Raw genomic sequence first — 18,001 nt, forward strand, 5'->3', positions numbered from 1 at the left:
TCAATGTTATCTCTTGATATCCTACCATCAATGCCTACCTACTAGCCTGACCCCGACGTGCACGTGGGGACTGGATTGAATTCACGTCATGCATCCAATGTCGTCATGAGTTATGTAAGATCTATCTACTGGTGCACAGGCAGGGAAGAACTATGCATACCATCGTTTGGATGTAACCCAAAGTTAAATTGAGTTCATCGTTCAGGAACTGTGGAACCACCTTGAAGATACAGATACATCGCGGTACTGATAGACCAATGGTAAGTGAAGAGGACCTGAAAACCAAATTCGATAGATGATTCACATGATTAAGATTTGCTGTAAAAATATATGCTACATGATGTGGTTTGGAAAACATTAAACATGACTTTGTTGAAATTCAGGTGCAATATAGGGATTCAAGCCCAAAAGAGCTGACTGGTTGAAATGCGTCATGACAGGCACTCGCATTCCTTAACCATTCAACCAGTACCATATCTTGCCGTACCATGTTGTAGGCACATGAACCTCCCAGTGCTCATTTTCAATCTCGGTACGTCCAGTATCAAGATCAGCTTGACCAGGAGACACGAATGGATCACGGTAAACAACCTTATGACCGATCCACAAGATGGCGAAGAGAATAAGACTGACGTATGCCACGAAAAAGTTTTCCACGCTGAAGGAAGGAATCCACGCCGTGAATCCCTGTGTGAAAAGAATAAGAATGTTCATGAATAATCCGTAATGTGCCAAGAACGGCTGGAAAGGGGCTTTATATGGAAGACTGTCCCGAGGGAAGTTTCGCGCCTTCAGGGCACGCATGAAGGCAATGTGGCAAGCATTCAGCGAGGCCCACAAAATGAATCCAGCGACAGTAGAGATATTCAAAAGCCAATTGAATACATCAGTTCCGGAGCTTGAGATGTTCATGAACCCAAGCAATCCGAAGGCTGCTGTAAGCGCCACACCGTAGTAAGGTACGCCGCCCTTAGTAGTCTTTGCGAAGAAGGAAGGTGCATATCCGTCGTTCGCTAAGCCGATAAGCATACGACTACCAGAATAGACATTGGAGTTGGCAGCTGATAAAACCACAGTCAATAGGACGGCATTGATGATGCTAGGTAACGTCTTGACACCGGCCAGCTTGGCGGCGATAACGAACGGCGAGGCAGAGGCATCCGACGAGCCATTAAGAAGCTCCTTGTTATCAGATGGCACGAGGAGACCAATGAAGAACACCGTGAAGACGTAGAAGAGGAGAATTCGGACGAAGGTCGCTCTGATTGCCTTCGGGACTGTTACCCGCGGGTTTTCACTTTCGCCAGCTGCGAGGCCAACTAATTCAGTGCCCTGGCAAGAGAATCCCGCCTGAATGAGAACTGCCCAGAAGCCAACAAATCTGGCGGTCGGCCCCGGAGTAACGAGATAGTCGACAAAGGGACCTGGATGGACCCAATTGTGGAAGCCAAGGTATCCCTGTATTCCAGCACCGGCATCAATGCAAATGCCGAAAATGATGAAACCTATAACAGTAACGACCTATAGAAGAGAAATGTTAGCAAAACAGTTTCCAATAAAATTTGGGTTGGAGACTTACTTTAATGGTAGATAGCCAAAATTCAAGCTCTCCATAGAAATTGACTGGCAGTAGATTGAAAATAAAGATCACTACCCAGAATATAGCAATAAATATAGCGATATTAATCGAACTATCCCAGTATTGAACGATCAGTCCCGTGGCAGTCAGTTCGAGGCCGAAAGTAATAGCCCACGAGAACCAGTAGATCCAGCCCATCGCAAAGCCAAGACTGGGATCAATCAATCTGGTCGCGTATGACGTGAAGGCTCCTGGAATAGGGAGGAAGGTAGCGATTTCGCCTAGGGAGGTCATGACCGAAAAGACAATAGTGCCAATGAATATGTAGGCAATCAGGGCTCCAACTGGGCCGGCATTCGCGAGGGCTTCGCCGCTTGAAATAAAAAGACCTGTACCGATTGTACCACCTTCACAGGGGTCAGCGACTGAACAAGCATACAATTTAATTTAATGATGGATTGCCATAGTACGCACCGATCGCAATCATCTGTAGATGCCTGCTCTTCAACTTTCGCTTTAATGTGGGTAGCTGTTGTCCGCTTGAAGCAATCCCATCTTCCTGGGCATAAACGTGGTCTGTGACTTCATGTTTCGGCGCGATGGGATCTTCGTAGGATGGCTCCTTGATGGAGGTTGCTTTGGGGGAGGACGCCATTATCTCTGAGTCAAAGGTGAAGCCGACCCGAGGCTGGGTTTTCACGTAGATTCCAGGAAAGACTTTCCGGGGGTTGAAAAATGTAGAAGCGCGCTGTTGTCTAGTTGTAGTTTCGCGAAAGACGAGAGAGAAAAAATCTAATCGAAGTCGATAGGGCTATATTGGTGCTGGGGTGTTGGTCGCTTGGATTTTCGATTGCAAGATTTTAGGGGGAATTCATTTCACAGGTCGCAATCTAAGGATGTCACGATGGTTGTAAATTGTGATCAACGGGTGGTGATGGCTCATTAATAGCTAGAAGTTTGTTTCCTCCGATTCTCTACCTATCCTCCTCGTTGCCCTTTTGTAAATTGAAAACTCAGCGATAAGCAGCAGGGGCAAAAAGAATTGAGTAAAAGCGTTTGTCCAGATAGCGCGAGGCAAACCTCGGCGTTTTAACCGTCAATACGCGAAGGAAGGTTTCAGTGCTCGGAGGGAGTTAACCTCTCCTGCGTTAGTTCCAAGATTAACCTTGCCCTCTCCGTCCAACCGCCGTCTACCCCGCAGACACTGCACGTGTTTTCCTACCCATTTGAACTTCGTGGATAATTGATGTGGATAGTCAACTAAAAAATGATCATTACCTTGATGGTAACGTTTCATTTTCAAGGATGAAAATCACCCCATCATGTTCCCACATTGGCTCCATCACCGAGAAAGATAACGCACCGGAGAAGCCCGCGTGGAGCATCTCCGCTAAGGCCCACCAGGTTCCACATCGGGCGTATTAACCCCAACGGCTTTGGTGTTGATTGGAATCCAAAGCAAGGCTGGGCCATTTTCCTCGGAAAATCCTCGCATGAATGCAAGAGATCATCAAAGATCGAATAGATGTTGATCTAGTAAGAATCCGATCTTGTATCCAAACCACTTCATATTTCAGTCAGAGTCGAATGGGAGAAAATCCCTGGTTATTTGGACAGAGATTTGAACGGTTAGCTCAGCCGAGGAAGTTGCCACCGTGATATCCAAGAAAATTCTGGACGATGCGATTATCCAATATCCTAATACGAGATATGGCGCCCGTAAATTGACGAGCTGATTTCAGAAAGTGGAGCTGCAACGAGTGAGAAAAAGGTACAAGATAAGGCTCATTCTTTATCATTCGCATTAAACTCGCCCCACCTGTTGCTCTCTGTATATTTGTAAACAAGCTTGATTGACTGTCGGCCAGGTCTTACTGGACGCAATGTGTCCAGCTGCAGTATAGGGCTAAAATGCGATGTGATAGAAAATGGAGGTAATTGAATATCGGGCCTCATATTTAGCACATCGTAGGCGGCTGGGTGAATCATGGATCCCACCGCTTCATATCAAACTGAAAACGTGCCGAGTTCGCGCATGCTGATATCGCCAGCAAGCTGAATGAGAGCTGGATAGGAACATTGACACTTTAAAGCACCTGAATAGGGGCCATTCATCTCGGGTTAATATGGGGAGCTGAATTTTATCACACGGGCTGTGGACCAAGTCATGGTGGTAAGTCAATGGGAGTGTGGGTGATCAAGTTGTACAAAGTGGGAACTTGAAGGCGCCATGGGAAAAGGCGGCCGAGGTGTCAAGTTTTTAAATAAACAGAACGCGGGGAAGCCGCGACTATATAGGTACGGAGGATCAGAGTTACTGCAATCCCATATCAGGTGTGAAAGATGCTTGATAAGGTTGGCAATTGTGGCCGAAGATATCTGCATCTATCAGCACGAATCTACCTATGGGAAGGGTTATTTAGCGCCACCGGAAATATTTGCGGCCGTAACTGATACCTAGGCTAGCGGTTGGGACGAGCTTCCAACGAGAGTAAATCCTTATCAAAAAATAGTGGTGGATACAGCTGGCATAATGCCATTGCACAATATGTGGCTATTATTCCGCCAGATTAAGGGGCAGGTATGTAGTATTTGTTACTTGAATCAGTGGAGAAGACAATGGTCCTGCAGGAACGTGTTACGAACATCAAGTATTGATATGAAATGTATTTATGCTATGAGGACATCCATTCGATAATACTGACCGAGAATATCTTGATGGATGTTGATAACGGGGACCACTTGGGACTAGACATCTGGCTTCCGCCGACTTATGAAGTTAAGCAAAACTGACCAATTAAAGACCTTGAAATTACGATCACGAATCCCCCTACGAATAACTTCGGGATAATTCCGATAGCCTCATGATACCATATTCCATTATAGATGGATGTCATGATCTAGCTGGAGAATTACTTGAAAATGATGGTAATTGGGAACTCATACAAGGCCAATAGCATGCAAATGCCTTTCGCATAATAAGATTAACTATCGGAATACACTCACCTGGAATAAAATAGACAAAACGGAATATCGGCCGGACAGAGAGAGGCCGAAGACCCGCCCCCTCCGTAACATGGGGTTCACCCCCACTTTTCTTCTTCTTTGCCGGTCAACAAGGGGCTGATGCTTGGGTATTTAAGTTGAAGCTGAGAACATCTCTGCCTGTGAAGCCCAGTCTTTCCCTTGCCCGCAATCGCACCACCCGCGCAAAATGGGGAAAGTATTCGATGCTACGGAAGGTACACAAGTTCAAATTCGTGAATGAGATCAAAAACAGCTGGCTGACTCAGTTTCAGTGGCCCAGCACAACAATAACAAAAGTTGTTGGATTGTACTCTATGGCAAGGTCTACGATGTAAGTAGAGTGTCCAGAGGTCACCGAAAATGCGAACATCGTTCACCAAAAAAACTTACTATAAAATATCGTGATTAGGTGACCGACTTTGTTTCTAGTCACCCTGGAGGTGCAAATGTCATCCTCAGGCTAGCAGGCAAGGATGCGACAGAAGAATTTGATCCAGTGCACCCACCTGGCACTTTGGAAGAGAGCCTCAAGTCCGAAGCACTTCTTGGTGATATTGATCCTGCAACTCTACCAAAAGCAGCACCTGAATCATATTCACCGACTCCTGGTGATCTTCCTCCAGTCGAAGCGCTTCTCAACATGGACGAAATTGAACAACTTGCAACAGCGAAGATCAGCAAGAAGGCTTGGGCGTACTATTACTCTGCCGCCGATGACAAAATTTCCAAACGCTGGAACACCGAGGCATTCCGTTCCATTCTTTTGCGTCCTAGAGTCTTTATCGACTGTAAAGAATGCAGTCTCGAGACAAAGCTACTGGAAAACCAGGTCAAGTTGCCTATTTACGTTTCCCCAGCAGCACAGGCCCGTCTAGGACACCCAACAGGCGAGGCAGGAATTGCTGAAGCATGTCGCAGCTATGGTGCTTTACAAATAATCTCGAACAGTGCTTCAATGACACCAGAACAAATTGTCGAGAATGCATCCCCCGAGCAGGTCTTTGGTTGGCAAATATATGTCAAGCAAGATCGAACCATGAGCGAAAATATGATCGCGCGTGTCAATAAATTGAGTGCGATTAAATTCATTGTTCTGACACTGGATACCCCCGTGATGGGCAAAAGAGAAGATGACCAGCGTGGGGGTAATGTGATCCAGGGACTCACAGATGAGAATTACGGGGCAACTACTCCACAATCCGATGAACAGGGATTCTTTGGACTTGATCCTACACTTACTTGGAAAGAGACGCTTGCCTGGCTAGCAAAACATACTAGTCTGCCCGTGATTCTAAAGGGAATCCAGACTCATGAAGATGCATACATCGCTTCATTGTACACGCCTCAAGTGAAGGCAGTCATTTTGTCAAATCATGGTGGAAGGTCTCTTGATACATCCCCACCGGTCGTGCATACACTACTTGAGATCAGAAAATATTGCCCCGAAGTCTTTGATAAGATTGAGGTGTGGGTCGATGGTGGAATCAGACGAGGAACAGACGTCGTCAAGGCTATCTGTTTGGGTGCAAAGGGTGTTGGTATCGGAAGACCGCCTTTGTTCGGGCTATCTGCAGGTGGTGTGCCTGGTGTTAAGAGGGTTTTACAAAGTGAGTGAAAGATATAATAAATTTGCCGATGTGAATCACTAACTAGCTTCATTAGTCTTGGCTGATGAGACCAAAACTTGTATGCGACTCCTTGGTGTCCAAAACGTCGATCAACTTGGAATGCAGCATGTAAGTTTTGCTTTAACCACGGCTTATGTAGTCCATGGGGTCATGCTAACCTATTTTTTCAGATCAATACCCGAGCACTGGAACAACAAATATTCCATGGGCCTTCTGGCCTGGAAGCTTGCAGGGCGGCCCACTTGTCGAAACTTTAGAGATGATTATCTAGGAAGCAGTCGATACGATTTCTCAGGGAACTTCACGCTCCGTTCAACAGCATGATCGTTGCAATTCAATCAATCTTGCAATATATATTACATTTGCAGATAATGCAAATTCAAACATACAACAACATGAGCCCTATACAGCTTCAGCTCCTTCTCTGAGTAGAAAATTGTAATTGACCTTCTGTAGCGACAAGACAAACACTCCCGACGTGAAGGTACAAAGACTTCTCTTAACCTCGAATATACATTTCCCCTGCGCTCTGGGTAATGACTTGGACCTACCTATCCTCGGTTTTTGTTTTCATTTTTCATTTTTCATTTTTTGACTATTAGACTAATAGACGATGTCAATTGAGTAGTAGTCAAGCGAGAACCCTCAAGCCTTGATGGCGGCAGCGGAAAGTTAAGTGGGCAATTGAAAAATCTTGTCTACGTACCTGCAGAAATAAGAGTCGCCGGTCAATAATAATACGTCATTAGTCGTTAGGCTTGTATAAGGCAAGGACCAAGGACAAATCTCTCCCTGCGGCGTTGTCGGGTATTTCTGGAGCGCCCTCGCGGGAAAAACAAATAAACCCAACTCCTTGCATATCCAATTCAGAAATGATCGACAAGTTTAAAGATGTTTGCTATCAAAATTCAAGATTGCTCTTTATTTGCTTGTGGAAATATGTTAACATGCATAGCAAGTGTGCGTACATTCGCCAGATTTTCGTTTGGGCATTGTGACTTTGATGCCATATGGCCCCGGTAAGGGGGTTATACTTCATCCCATGCGATATTTTCAACTTTCTGGTTATCCCGACGCTTGGATGTAACCCTTCCTGGGTGTGAATAGATAGATCTCACTCCGACCGATATGATATATCTCATCTGAAAATTTGATGAAGCCCAAGTACCGATTTCAGGGCAACGACATAAAAATATAAAACCCCGAAGATCAACCCCGAAGAATTCAAACTCAAACAATCCCAAATCGCGATCTTCGACCTTGTTATCCATCCATTAGACGTTCAACTCCCTGCACAATGCCTTCACTACAGAGTATTATTATCCCGGCAGTCATGTCCTTTGCCGTGGCTGCGAATGCCAACTTCAATCTTGTAAGGGCTACCTGCACATCTTCTCAATGGTTCGAGCAACTAACACAATATAAGGGTGGAAATCTCTTAGGCAAGCGTCTGATTACAAATTGTCCTAACTACTGGACCCCAGTCAACTATAATGGCCAGGGCCGATGCTGCCACGGATCCCTCAGCGTTGAGGAAGATAACGAGCCTTACTGTTGTGTAATGAACTATCACGACTACAACTGGAAGGACAGACCACAATTCTCCGACTGTTTCCCCTTCTGCAGCGGCACTGATGATGGAGGTCCCTCTGTTACCTGGAGTAACGAGCCCAGCTGTATCACCCGTGTTCCCTTCAGCGCGAGCGATTACTCGAACATCGTTTCCTCAGCCGCGTCATCTGGAGACAGTTCTACCAGCACCACCAATGGACCTGCTACCAATGAAGCTAGCCCGACCTCTACTGCCTCGAGCAACTCGGACGACTCAGACAACTCAGACGACTCGGATGACTCGGACGATTCGAACATGGACCCTACCTCATCGGACCGGTTGGGTGATTCGACCAGAAACGCGGCCCCTGTGGCCACTGCTGGAAGTGTTCTGGGTGGAGCTGCTATGGCTGCTGTCTTGTTCGCTCTGTAAGCTTTGAATTTGGTGTCCATTGAATGTCTGTGATGGAGATCAGCGTTGTATGTACCAGACTGGATGATGATGTTGGTAGTGATATTTCTTATGTTTGATGAAGGTTGATGTAATGTTCCCTGTTATGCGAAAATTGATATGTAATAGGACAATTAACTTAATGCAAATATTCCTTCTTGATGAACATCTCTGTGCATCTAGTTGACTCCAATCTAGTCTAACTTTTCTGACGTCTGATTGATTATCATTGACTATATGTGGGAAGTTCAAATGCGACACGGTCATGTAGGGCAAAAAAGAAAAAAGAATATATTTTCGAGGTGAAGAGCATAGATTTCTCTCACCTTTTGGCAATAATCTTCATAGTATGGATTTCCAGATGTGAAATTCGCTAACACTTTATATTGTCATTGCGTTGCTGATGAGGTAATCCCTGCGATGATGTCAACCATTGAAGCTGGAGAAACAACCCGCTCCCAGCTGGAAGCATTGTTGAGCTTCTCAGATAATCCAAACACCTTATTCCACAATGGCTTCCACGACCGCCTCGCAGACAATCTTCCGTGCTTTCAGAGCTGCTCCTCGGACTGGTCTGCTTCCTCGACCTCAGCCGGTATTTCGTCGTTTCTTTGCAGCAAGTGCTTCGGAACAGCCGCGCTTGCGCCTTGGATCTACCGGTAAGCAACTTGATACGAACGATAGACGACATAATTCGCTAACACTTTATATCAGCCCCCAACTTCAAGGCATTGACTACTAAGGGCGAAATTGATTTCCATGACTTCATTGGCAAGAGCTGGACCATCCTGTTCTCTCACCCTGCCGACTTCACCCCCGTCTGCACAACCGAACTAGGTGCATTCTCAAAGCTGAAGAATGAATTCGACAAGCGTGGTGTGAAAATGATTGGTCTGGTGAGCTTTCCAGAAGAAAGCGATATACATGCATCTTCATGAAGCTAACATATTGCATCTGGTAGAGCGCTAATGATATTAGCTCTCACGGCGAGTGGGTCAAGGATATCAACGAGGTTGCCTCGACTGATGTGCAATTCCCAATCATTGCTGATGCCGATCGCAAAGTGGCTTTTCTCTATGACATGATTGACCAGCAAGATCTGGACAACATTAATCAGAAGGGTATCGCATACACCATCCGCTCTGTGTTCATCATCGATCCCACCAAGAAGATTCGACTGACCATGATGTATCCTGCTTCGACCGGTCGCAACTCCGCCGAGGTTCTACGTGTGATTGACTCTCTCCAAACGGCGGACAAGAAAGGGGTCACCACTCCCATCGACTGGCAAGTGGGCGATGACGTGATTGTTCCACCCTCTGTGTCGACCCCTGACGCGAAGAAGAAGTTTGGAGAAGTTCGGGAGGTGAAGCCTTATCTGCGCTATACCAAGATCTAAAAAAAGAACAGAGAGAATACCGGAATCCAATAGTTCATGTGAATCAGACGAATTCAATACGCGTTGAATAATCTCTGTACGGAGTACAAAGTATGGAAATGGGGCTTTGGTTAAGACACACGAACCGGTTCTCGGCTCTTTAGCTAGATAGAGTGATTTCCGACCGGATAAATTTCGGATTGGGCACTGGTTCATTGCAAATCTACCGAATGAATCAACTTGTTCCCACTCGATCCCACTTTAATTCTACCGTCGCAAGCCCCTGGCGTATCTATTTTCGGCAATGATAATCCGGGGACATGGACTAGTTCCCTGATAGTCTCTGCAAGGTACCTTCTTCCACTGCCAATCACCCAATTACGCGAACCCAAGCCTTTAAGCAGGATTTCCCGCCTATCGCGAAACTCAGTCTCCATGGACTATCACCTCGGTTATGCACGCGAGGTCACCTCCGAATCTTACGGGGACGATCCATTCCTCCGTGTCAGGATCGTCATCACACTGGAATTCACTATGTAAAATAGGCACGTGGATCTGTCAGACCTGCTCCCCCTCTCTTATTGCGGGGGACGGTTGCATGCCTATTAAACAGTTGATGCCTGTACGAGTCTCCTCTCTTTGCATAGTTGTACAAGTCGCGGGTCCTCGCGTCTGACCTGTTGTGATCCGATCGCAAACACAACCACTGCACGCCATGACTCGCTGGTCTCATTGGGCCCTCGTGCCTCTGTTACCTCGTCTGTTGGTGGCATCTCCTGTCTCAGAGCAAGAAGGTGATACCGCGAAACTGAACCCACGCGCCGACAATGATTACACATCGCTCCCGTTCTATCCAACCCCGCATGGCGGTTGGGTATCTGACTGGTCGGATGCTTACGCGAAAGCATATGAAGTTGTCAGTAATATGACACTCGCAGAGAAGGTCAACCTGACTACCGGAACGGGATACTTCATGGGACCTTGTGTTGGTCAAACAGGAAGCGCGCCACGATACGGAATCCCGAATATTTGTTTACAGGATTCTCCCTTGGGCATTCGGGAAACGGACCACAACACCGCATTTCCGGCTGGAATCACTATCGGCGCGACTTTCAACAAGGATTTAATGTACGAGCGTGGTGTCGCGATTGGCGAAGAAGCCCGGGGTAAAGGTGTCAATGTTCAACTGGGTCCTGTTGTCGGACCACTCGGCCGCAAGCCGCGTGGGGGACGAATCTGGGAGGGCTTCGGTGCCGATCCAACTCTCCAGGCCATCGGGGGTGCTCAGACGATCAAGGGTATGCAAAGTACCGGTGCCATTGCAGCATTGAAGCACTTTATCGGAAACGAGCAAGAAATGTATCGGATGAGCAGTATCATCACCAAAGGTTATTCTTCCAATATCGACGATCGCACTTTGCACGAGCTTTACCTTTGGCCATTTGCGGAGGGAGTCCGTGCTGGTGTCGGTTCAGTGATGGCTGCTTATAACGATGTAAGTTCTGTGAAGCTGTGAGGTGTATGCTTGAAATGAGCTGACATGGAGTTTAGGTGAATAGTTCTGCCTGCAGTCAGAATAGCAAGCTTATCAATAACATTCTCAAGAATGAGCTTGGCTTTCAAGGATTCATCATGACAGATTGGTTTGGCCATTACACTGGCGTGGGATCTGCCCTTGCGGGTCTTGATATGGCTATGCCTGGAGAAGGTGCCGTGCCATTACTTGGAGATAGCTACTGGGGCTCGGAACTATCTAGGTCTATTCTAAATGGCAGTGTTCCGATGGATCGGCTCAATGATATGGTACGACCTCCCTGCTTGCCCTTAAACTTTACCAATACTGACCAAGTGTATAGGTTACAAGAATCGTGGCTACCTGGTACAAGTTTGGCCAAGACAAAGACTACCCCCTACCGAACTTCTCATCCAACACTAAAGATGCAACTGGTGAGATTTACCCTGGCGCTCTTTTCTCGCCCACTGGTGTCGTGAATCAATTTGTGAACGTCGAGGGCGACCACAATATCACCGCGAGGGCTGTTGCTCGAGAGGCAATCACTCTTCTTAAAAACAATGACAACATTCTTCCCATCGGTCGCAGCGACTCGATAAAAATATTTGGCACAGATGCCGGACCAAATTCCGGCGGGTTGAACTCATGCTCAGACCAAGGCTGCGACAATGGTGTTCTAACCATGGGATGGGGTAGCGGATCTGCAAACTTGCCGTATCTCATCACACCCCAAGAAGCCATTGGAAACATATCCACAAACGCGACATTCTACATCACCGATTCATTCCCATCAGACGTGACCGCCAGTTCCGAGGAAACAGCTATTGTATTCATCAATGCCGACTCTGGCGAGAACTACATCACGGTAGATGGTAATCCCGGTGACCGACTTGAGGCTGGCCTAAATGCCTGGCACAACGGGGATGACTTGGTCAAGGATGCGGCAAATAAGTTTTCCAATGTTGTCGTAGTAATTCACACCGTTGGGCCCATTTTAATGGAGGAGTGGATCGAGTTGGACTCCGTGAAGGCTGTCCTTGTAGCTCATCTTCCAGGCCAGGAAGCAGGCTATTCACTTACAGACGTTCTTTTCGGCGACTATAGCCCAAGCGGCCACATGCCATACAGCATTCCAAAGAGCGAATCCGACTATCCAGACAGCGTAAGCATCATTAATCAGCCCTTCGGCCAAATCCAAGATACCTATACGGAAGGCCTCTATGTCGATTACCGCCACTTCCTCCAGGCGAACATCACTCCCCGATACCCATTCGGCCATGGGCTTTCATATACCACATTCAATTTCTCAAACCCAACACTGTCAGTCGGAACTGCGTTAGACAGCACCTACCCCCCTGCAAGACCATCCCAGGGAGCTACGCCGAGATACAATGATTCGATCCCCAATGCATCCGAGGTTGCCTGGTCTTCTACAAGCTTCACTCGCATTTGGCGTTATCTCTACCCATACCTCGATGACCCTCAATCCATCACTGCCTCCAACACTTATCCCTACCCAGTTGGCTATAACACTACTCAGGCGCCCGGGGTACGTGCTGGTGGTGGTCAAGGTGGAAACCCTGCACTTTTCGACACTGCATTCTCAGTCCAGATCGATGTGACAAACACAGGAAGTCGGTCAGGAAAAGCTGTCGTACAGCTTTACGTTGAACTTCCATCCAGCTTGGGACTTGATACTCCATCCCTGCAGTTGCGTCAATTCGAGAAGACCAAGGAGTTGGCGGCTGGGGACAGCGAGACACTGACACTTGACATCACCCGTAAGGATTTGAGTGTTTGGGATGTAGTCGTGCAAGACTGGAAAGCTCCTACAAATGGTAATGGAGTGAAACTTTGGCTCGGAAATAGCGTTGCCGATCTGCCTATTCTCTGTTCAGTGGGTGAAGGGTGCTCAAGTCAATGAGCTAGTGATTATGCTTGTCTTCTCGGTCTTTTCAATCTGCATAATATTACTATCTGTTCATAATTCATCTTTGCCGTTATTTATTCTTAATTCTTTGAAGTGACGAGGTTAACTAAGTCAATCAGGCCACTTTTCCACGCTATGTACATAATCTCATAAATTAAAGCTCTCCATGTTTTAATTCCTCGAACATGCCAAAATAATTTTCTGTTGAAGAAAGTACCTACCTCCCTATACACCCTCTAGAGTGTGCACACTGTCCAGAACCGGCTGTTTCTCCGACTTCAATCCAGTAACAGTCTCAACATGCTCCTTATTCAAAGCAGTCTTCAAAATAAAAGCCGAACAAACAAGACCCAAAACAGACATACACGTATACAGAATCCACATATTCCTCATACTCCACGCAAAGGCCTCTTTCACCGCAAGCACCTGTCCGGCATTATCAATATCCTTTATATACTCAATATTAGCCGCAGCAGAGGCGCCAGTCATCTTCTCCGCCCAACTCTCAGACATTCCCGTTGCTAAAAGTTGGGGCTTTGTCTTGGCTATGCTATTTTGGAACACAACGCCACCAATAACGATGGAAGTAGCTGTAGCCATGTTACGGATGAAACCGAGTGTTGCGGTAGCTGTTGCTGTGTCATCTTGCGAGACCATTGCTTGAATTGCGATGATGGGTGTTTGAAAGAGGAATCCGGCTCCAAAGCCGCTGAGGATTTGGTAGCCGATTATTTCTCCGATGGAGGAGTAAGCGTTTAGGTTGATGAATAGTCCGTTTCCGATTGTCATTAGGACTAGGCCGAACCAGATCAGTTCGAGATATCTTCCTGTGCGGTGGATGATCATGCCGGTTAAGATTCCTCCGAAGGCTTCGGCGAGGATGAGAGGGAGGATGAGGACTCCAGATCGCATTGCCGATGCTCCTTTTGCGGATTGTAGATAGAGCGGCATGTAGTATTCTCCTGCGATGAAGACCTAGTGACAAATTCAACTTAGTACAGGATTGTGTATGGGTACCTCAATTTTGGTGTTATACTCACGAATCCATGTGCAAAACCCACTGCAAGAGTAGCAACATTCGAAAGGCGCGAAAAAATATCAAGTGGCATAAGCGGGTACTTTGCCAGTCGCTTTTCGCTGTAGAAGAAGAGCAAAGAGCAAAGAGACCCAAAAACAATCAAACAGATCACTTGTGGCGAGCTCCATGCAAATGTCTCGCCGCCAAAGTCGAGGCCCAGGAGAAGCATGAGCGTCAGACCTAGAACCGATATACTTCCGAACCAATCAATTGCTTTAATGCCCTCGACCATCTTCGTCTTTGGATTGTGCAAATCCAAATAGAAGAATAGGAGGATGAATGCAACTCCCGACACGGGAAGATTGATCCAGAAATTCCATCTCCAACTAACATATTCTGAAAATGCACCTCCTAGAAGAGGCCCAATACCTCCAGCCAGCGCCCACATAACCTCCATTCCTCCAAGATAGAGACTTCGGTGTCTATTCAAATGTTAGAATCGCCGATTCATTGATTAAGGGAACGACACTACCAACCGGACACTAAATAGATCAGATATGATAATTGTGACGAGCTGTAGTAATCCTCCACCCGCAACACCCTGCAAGGCACGACCGGCGATTAACATCTCCATATTAACAGCGACAGCACAAATAATCGAGCTGATAAAAAACCAAGCGACGGCAATTAACAGAATTAGTTTGCGACCCCATATATCTGAGAGTTTAGCCCAGATACAAGCCCCAGCAGCGTTTGCGAGAAGATAAGCGCCGCCAATCCAGGTATATCCAGCCGCAGAATGTAATTTGGCCGCGATGGTAGGAATAGCAGTTGCCATGATAGATTGGTCAAGCGCAGCGACAAACATAGACAACTTCATTCGAGTTTAGTATTCATATTCATTGAACTAAATCAAAGAGAGAAAAAATCGTTAAACATACCGAAAGAGCAGTCATGATCGCTACAATGCGAACCTTTCCCCGTTGTTGAGAGGCATCCTCGACGATTTCCATGTTGGAAGCCATATTGCCCTCTAAAAACGTCTATTAGTAGTTTAGAGTCTAGTAGACGGTGACACAAATATGAAATTCTGGGGTTGACCGGAACTTTTTTTTTCTGACAGTCTTTGTCTGAACCCCGCTCTCCATCGCCCTATCAGTTTGGACGGTTGGACCCGCCCGATTCCCGGGGGCTCTAATCGGTATGAGGATGCGGTACTTTGACGATATGAGTCACTTGTGCTTACGGGTTACACTGGAAGTATTGATTGGTGTAGTATTTCGTATTCTGTATGCAGGATTGAGATCTGGTGCGATTTTTCCTCTCAGCGTAAGTGGTCTCTGAACAATTGGTAGCATTGTTGCCCTCCCTGGCTTATTAGTTCCATCTCTCCATAAGCGTGGTTGCTGATAAGAGACAAAGTATTCACATTTTGTGATGCACAATGGTGTCAAATACTTCGTAGAATTAAAGATTTACATACTGTAATATCCATAATTCCTCTGAGTTATTTTTAATCTAAAGCGTTTATGAAATACCTGGAAATCAGCTACTTCCATAATCCTGTCTCAACCTGTCAACTACTAGCACAAACTTCGCTCTATCCCCACGGAAATAAAATAGTTTAATCAACCTTAACCAATCTCAATCTCAGTCCACAAGTTCTAGAATCTATAAATTCCCTGTATCAAGATTCTGCAAGGGATAAACCCCCGAACGCATACGGATGAAATATCCGGCATCTCACCCAAACATACCTCTTGTATACCTCAAAGTTGACGTCATGATTTAAGCTCCAGAAAATAGCCTTGAATAACCTTGAAAAAGTCGATCTCGATCTCGATCTAGATTATGATCAATCAATTAGATCCCGATCGATCATGACCATCTAATATTTAAACCATCTACTACCCCCACCTCCCAATTGAACTTAATAAATCCCACCAAACCACAGAAACACCTTGAACAATGCCCAAACCACCACCATCAAACCCAATAGTCCTCTACTGGCACCGAACCGACCTCCGACTCCACGACTCTCCAGCCCTCAAAGCAGCCTTATCCCTAAACCCCCAGATATTCATCCCCCTCTGGACCTGGGACCCCCACTACGTCTACCGATCCCGCGTGGGCCCAAACCGCTGGCGCTTCCTCCTAGAAAGCCAAGAAGAGCTCTCAAAATCATACAAGAACCTAAATCCCAACCAACAACTTTGGGTAGTTCGCGAAGCACCAATTACCATTTTACCTAAACTTTTTCAAGCGTGGGGAATCACTCATTTGGTTTTTGAGAAGGATACGGATTCTTATGCTCGACTCAGAGATGAAGAGGTGCTTCGGTTAGCGGAGAAAGCAGGTGTGGATGTTATTGTTCGCATGGGGAGAAATCTGTTTGATCCTGATGAACTTGTGAGTAAGAATGGGGGGAAGGCGACTATGAGTATGGCGCAGGTTGAGAAGGCGAGCGGGAAGATTGGGAATGGGTGTCCGGAGAAGGTAGTTGATACTCCGGGGAAGGGTGAGATTCCCGATGCGTTGGAGGTGGAGAAGATGAAGCTTGACTTCAAGTTTAAGGAAGGTGGAGTTGATGCGGAGCCCGATTTGAATAAGGGGTTTCGTACGGGGAAAGATAAACAGTATGTTTCTGTTATGGGGCCTAAGCATGATTTCGGTGTTCCGACACTTGAAGAGATCGGAATTAATATCGAGGATGCAACGACACCACATCGGGGCGGAGAAAAGGAAGCACTGCGGATCCTTGAATCCTGTATCAAAGATGAAGAGTATATCGGACGATTTGAGAAACCGAATACCTCCCCAGCAGACTTTGAGCCCCAATCAACAACTATACTATCACCACATCTTCATTTCGGGACATTATCAGTCCGAAAGTTCTGGTGGGATGTGCAAGATATCCTTGAGAAGAGGCGAAAGGAGAAGAAAAGCGTATCTACCATCCCGACTAATTTACCGGGTCAGTTGCTATTTCGCGATATGTACTTTGGTGCACAGGCAGCTGTTGGTGATACATTTGCGACTACGTACAGGAATCCGGTTGTCAGATTGGTTGATTGGCATTTACAGTCTAAGAATTTGGAGAATGGGTCTGAGGCTGAGGATGATACGAGGGGCTATACTGTTGATTCTGAAGAGGCTGAGGAATGGTTTATACGGTGGCGAGAGGGACGGACTGGATTTCCCTGGATAGACGCTTTGATGCGTCAGTTAAGGCGGGAAGGGTGGATACATCATCTCGGGAGACATAGTGTTGCCTGCTTCCTGACGCGTGGAGGATGCTACGTAAGCTGGGAACGGGGCGCAGAGGTCTTTGAAGAGCTACTGATCGACCGTAAGTTTTTTCTGCCTATTTATTCTTTTTTTAACTTTCTCGATCCACCCACAAACAGCTGCCGTTGACGTATAAGGCTGACTCACAGTTTAAAAATAGATGAGACGGCTTGTAATATTGGGAACTGGATGTGGTTGTCTTGTACGGCGTTTTTCGCACAGTATTACCGCTGTTACTCACCTATTGCTTTTGGGAGGAAGTGGGACCCAGAAGGAACCTTTATCCGCAGGTATGTACCCGAGTTGGCGGACTTTGATAAGAAGTATATCTATGAGCCTTGGAAGGCGCCTATTGCGGATCAAAAGAAATGGGGATGTCGGGTTACGGGGGATGGGAGTGGTTCTTCGGAAGAAGGGAAAACGTATCCAAAGCCGATGTTTGATTTTGATAAACGCAGACAAATCTGTTTGGATAGCATGAAAAATGCTTATGATGTTGGGCTGCATGGAGCCGACAAGGAAGTGATGGATGGATCGTGGGTGGAGAAATTCCACGGAGATGAAAAGCCCAAGAAACGCCAGAAGACAGAGAAATGAAAAGGTAAATCAGACAAAGATATAAGATAGAAGAAGAATAA

The 18,001-nt window shown here is 46.5% G+C and overlaps 7 protein-coding genes across 7 annotated transcripts; 5 read left to right on the forward strand and 2 right to left on the reverse strand.

Annotated features, from left to right (window-relative positions):
- Window positions 1–453: 453 nt before the first annotated feature.
- Window positions 454–2,234, reverse strand: N7478_009994 (Arginine permease CAN1; the record flags this gene model as incomplete). The annotated part of the gene is made up of 3 exons (XM_056926208.1): window positions 454–1,521; window positions 1,580–1,986; window positions 2,054–2,234. The coding sequence occupies 3 exons, from the start codon at window positions 2,232–2,234 to the stop codon at window positions 454–456; spliced, it is 1,656 nt and encodes a 551-aa protein (XP_056775578.1).
- Window positions 2,235–4,793: 2,559 nt separating this feature from the next.
- Window positions 4,794–6,491, forward strand: N7478_009995 (FMN-dependent alpha-hydroxy acid dehydrogenase family protein; the record flags this gene model as incomplete). The annotated part of the gene is made up of 5 exons (XM_056926209.1): window positions 4,794–4,821; window positions 4,879–4,937; window positions 5,016–6,213; window positions 6,269–6,342; window positions 6,405–6,491. 5 exons carry the CDS (start codon window positions 4,794–4,796, stop codon window positions 6,489–6,491), a joined length of 1,446 nt encoding a protein of 481 aa, XP_056775579.1.
- A 1,040-nt stretch (window positions 6,492–7,531) lies between these two features.
- N7478_009996 (uncharacterized protein) lies at window positions 7,532–8,218 on the forward strand (the record flags this gene model as incomplete). The annotated part of the gene is made up of 2 exons (XM_056926210.1): window positions 7,532–7,606; window positions 7,661–8,218. The coding sequence occupies 2 exons, from the start codon at window positions 7,532–7,534 to the stop codon at window positions 8,216–8,218; spliced, it is 633 nt and encodes a 210-aa protein (XP_056775580.1).
- A 529-nt stretch (window positions 8,219–8,747) lies between these two features.
- N7478_009997 (peroxiredoxin) lies at window positions 8,748–9,635 on the forward strand (the record flags this gene model as incomplete). The annotated part of the gene is made up of 3 exons (XM_056926211.1): window positions 8,748–8,895; window positions 8,951–9,132; window positions 9,198–9,635. The coding sequence occupies 3 exons, from the start codon at window positions 8,748–8,750 to the stop codon at window positions 9,633–9,635; spliced, it is 768 nt and encodes a 255-aa protein (XP_056775581.1).
- Window positions 9,636–10,329: 694 nt separating this feature from the next.
- On the forward strand, window positions 10,330–13,051 carry N7478_009998 (beta-glucosidase; the record flags this gene model as incomplete). The annotated part of the gene is made up of 3 exons (XM_056926212.1): window positions 10,330–11,109; window positions 11,166–11,417; window positions 11,471–13,051. 3 exons carry the CDS (start codon window positions 10,330–10,332, stop codon window positions 13,049–13,051), a joined length of 2,613 nt encoding a protein of 870 aa, XP_056775582.1.
- A 231-nt stretch (window positions 13,052–13,282) lies between these two features.
- Window positions 13,283–15,100, reverse strand: N7478_009999 (MDR family MFS transporter; the record flags this gene model as incomplete). Its single annotated transcript, XM_056926213.1, has 4 exons — window positions 13,283–14,032; window positions 14,098–14,557; window positions 14,612–14,949; window positions 15,017–15,100. The coding sequence occupies 4 exons, from the start codon at window positions 15,098–15,100 to the stop codon at window positions 13,283–13,285; spliced, it is 1,632 nt and encodes a 543-aa protein (XP_056775583.1).
- Window positions 15,101–16,043: 943 nt separating this feature from the next.
- Window positions 16,044–17,960, forward strand: N7478_010000 (cryptochrome/deoxyribodipyrimidine photo-lyase family protein; the record flags this gene model as incomplete). The annotated part of the gene is made up of 2 exons (XM_056926214.1): window positions 16,044–17,424; window positions 17,524–17,960. The coding sequence occupies 2 exons, from the start codon at window positions 16,044–16,046 to the stop codon at window positions 17,958–17,960; spliced, it is 1,818 nt and encodes a 605-aa protein (XP_056775584.1).
- Window positions 17,961–18,001: the final 41 nt, after the last annotated feature.

The sequence above is a fragment of the Penicillium angulare genome (assembly GCF_028827245.1).
Source record: "Penicillium angulare strain IBT 27051 chromosome Unknown utg000007l_segment0_segment0, whole genome shotgun sequence".
Taxonomy (NCBI): Eukaryota; Fungi; Ascomycota; class Eurotiomycetes; order Eurotiales; family Aspergillaceae; genus Penicillium; species Penicillium angulare.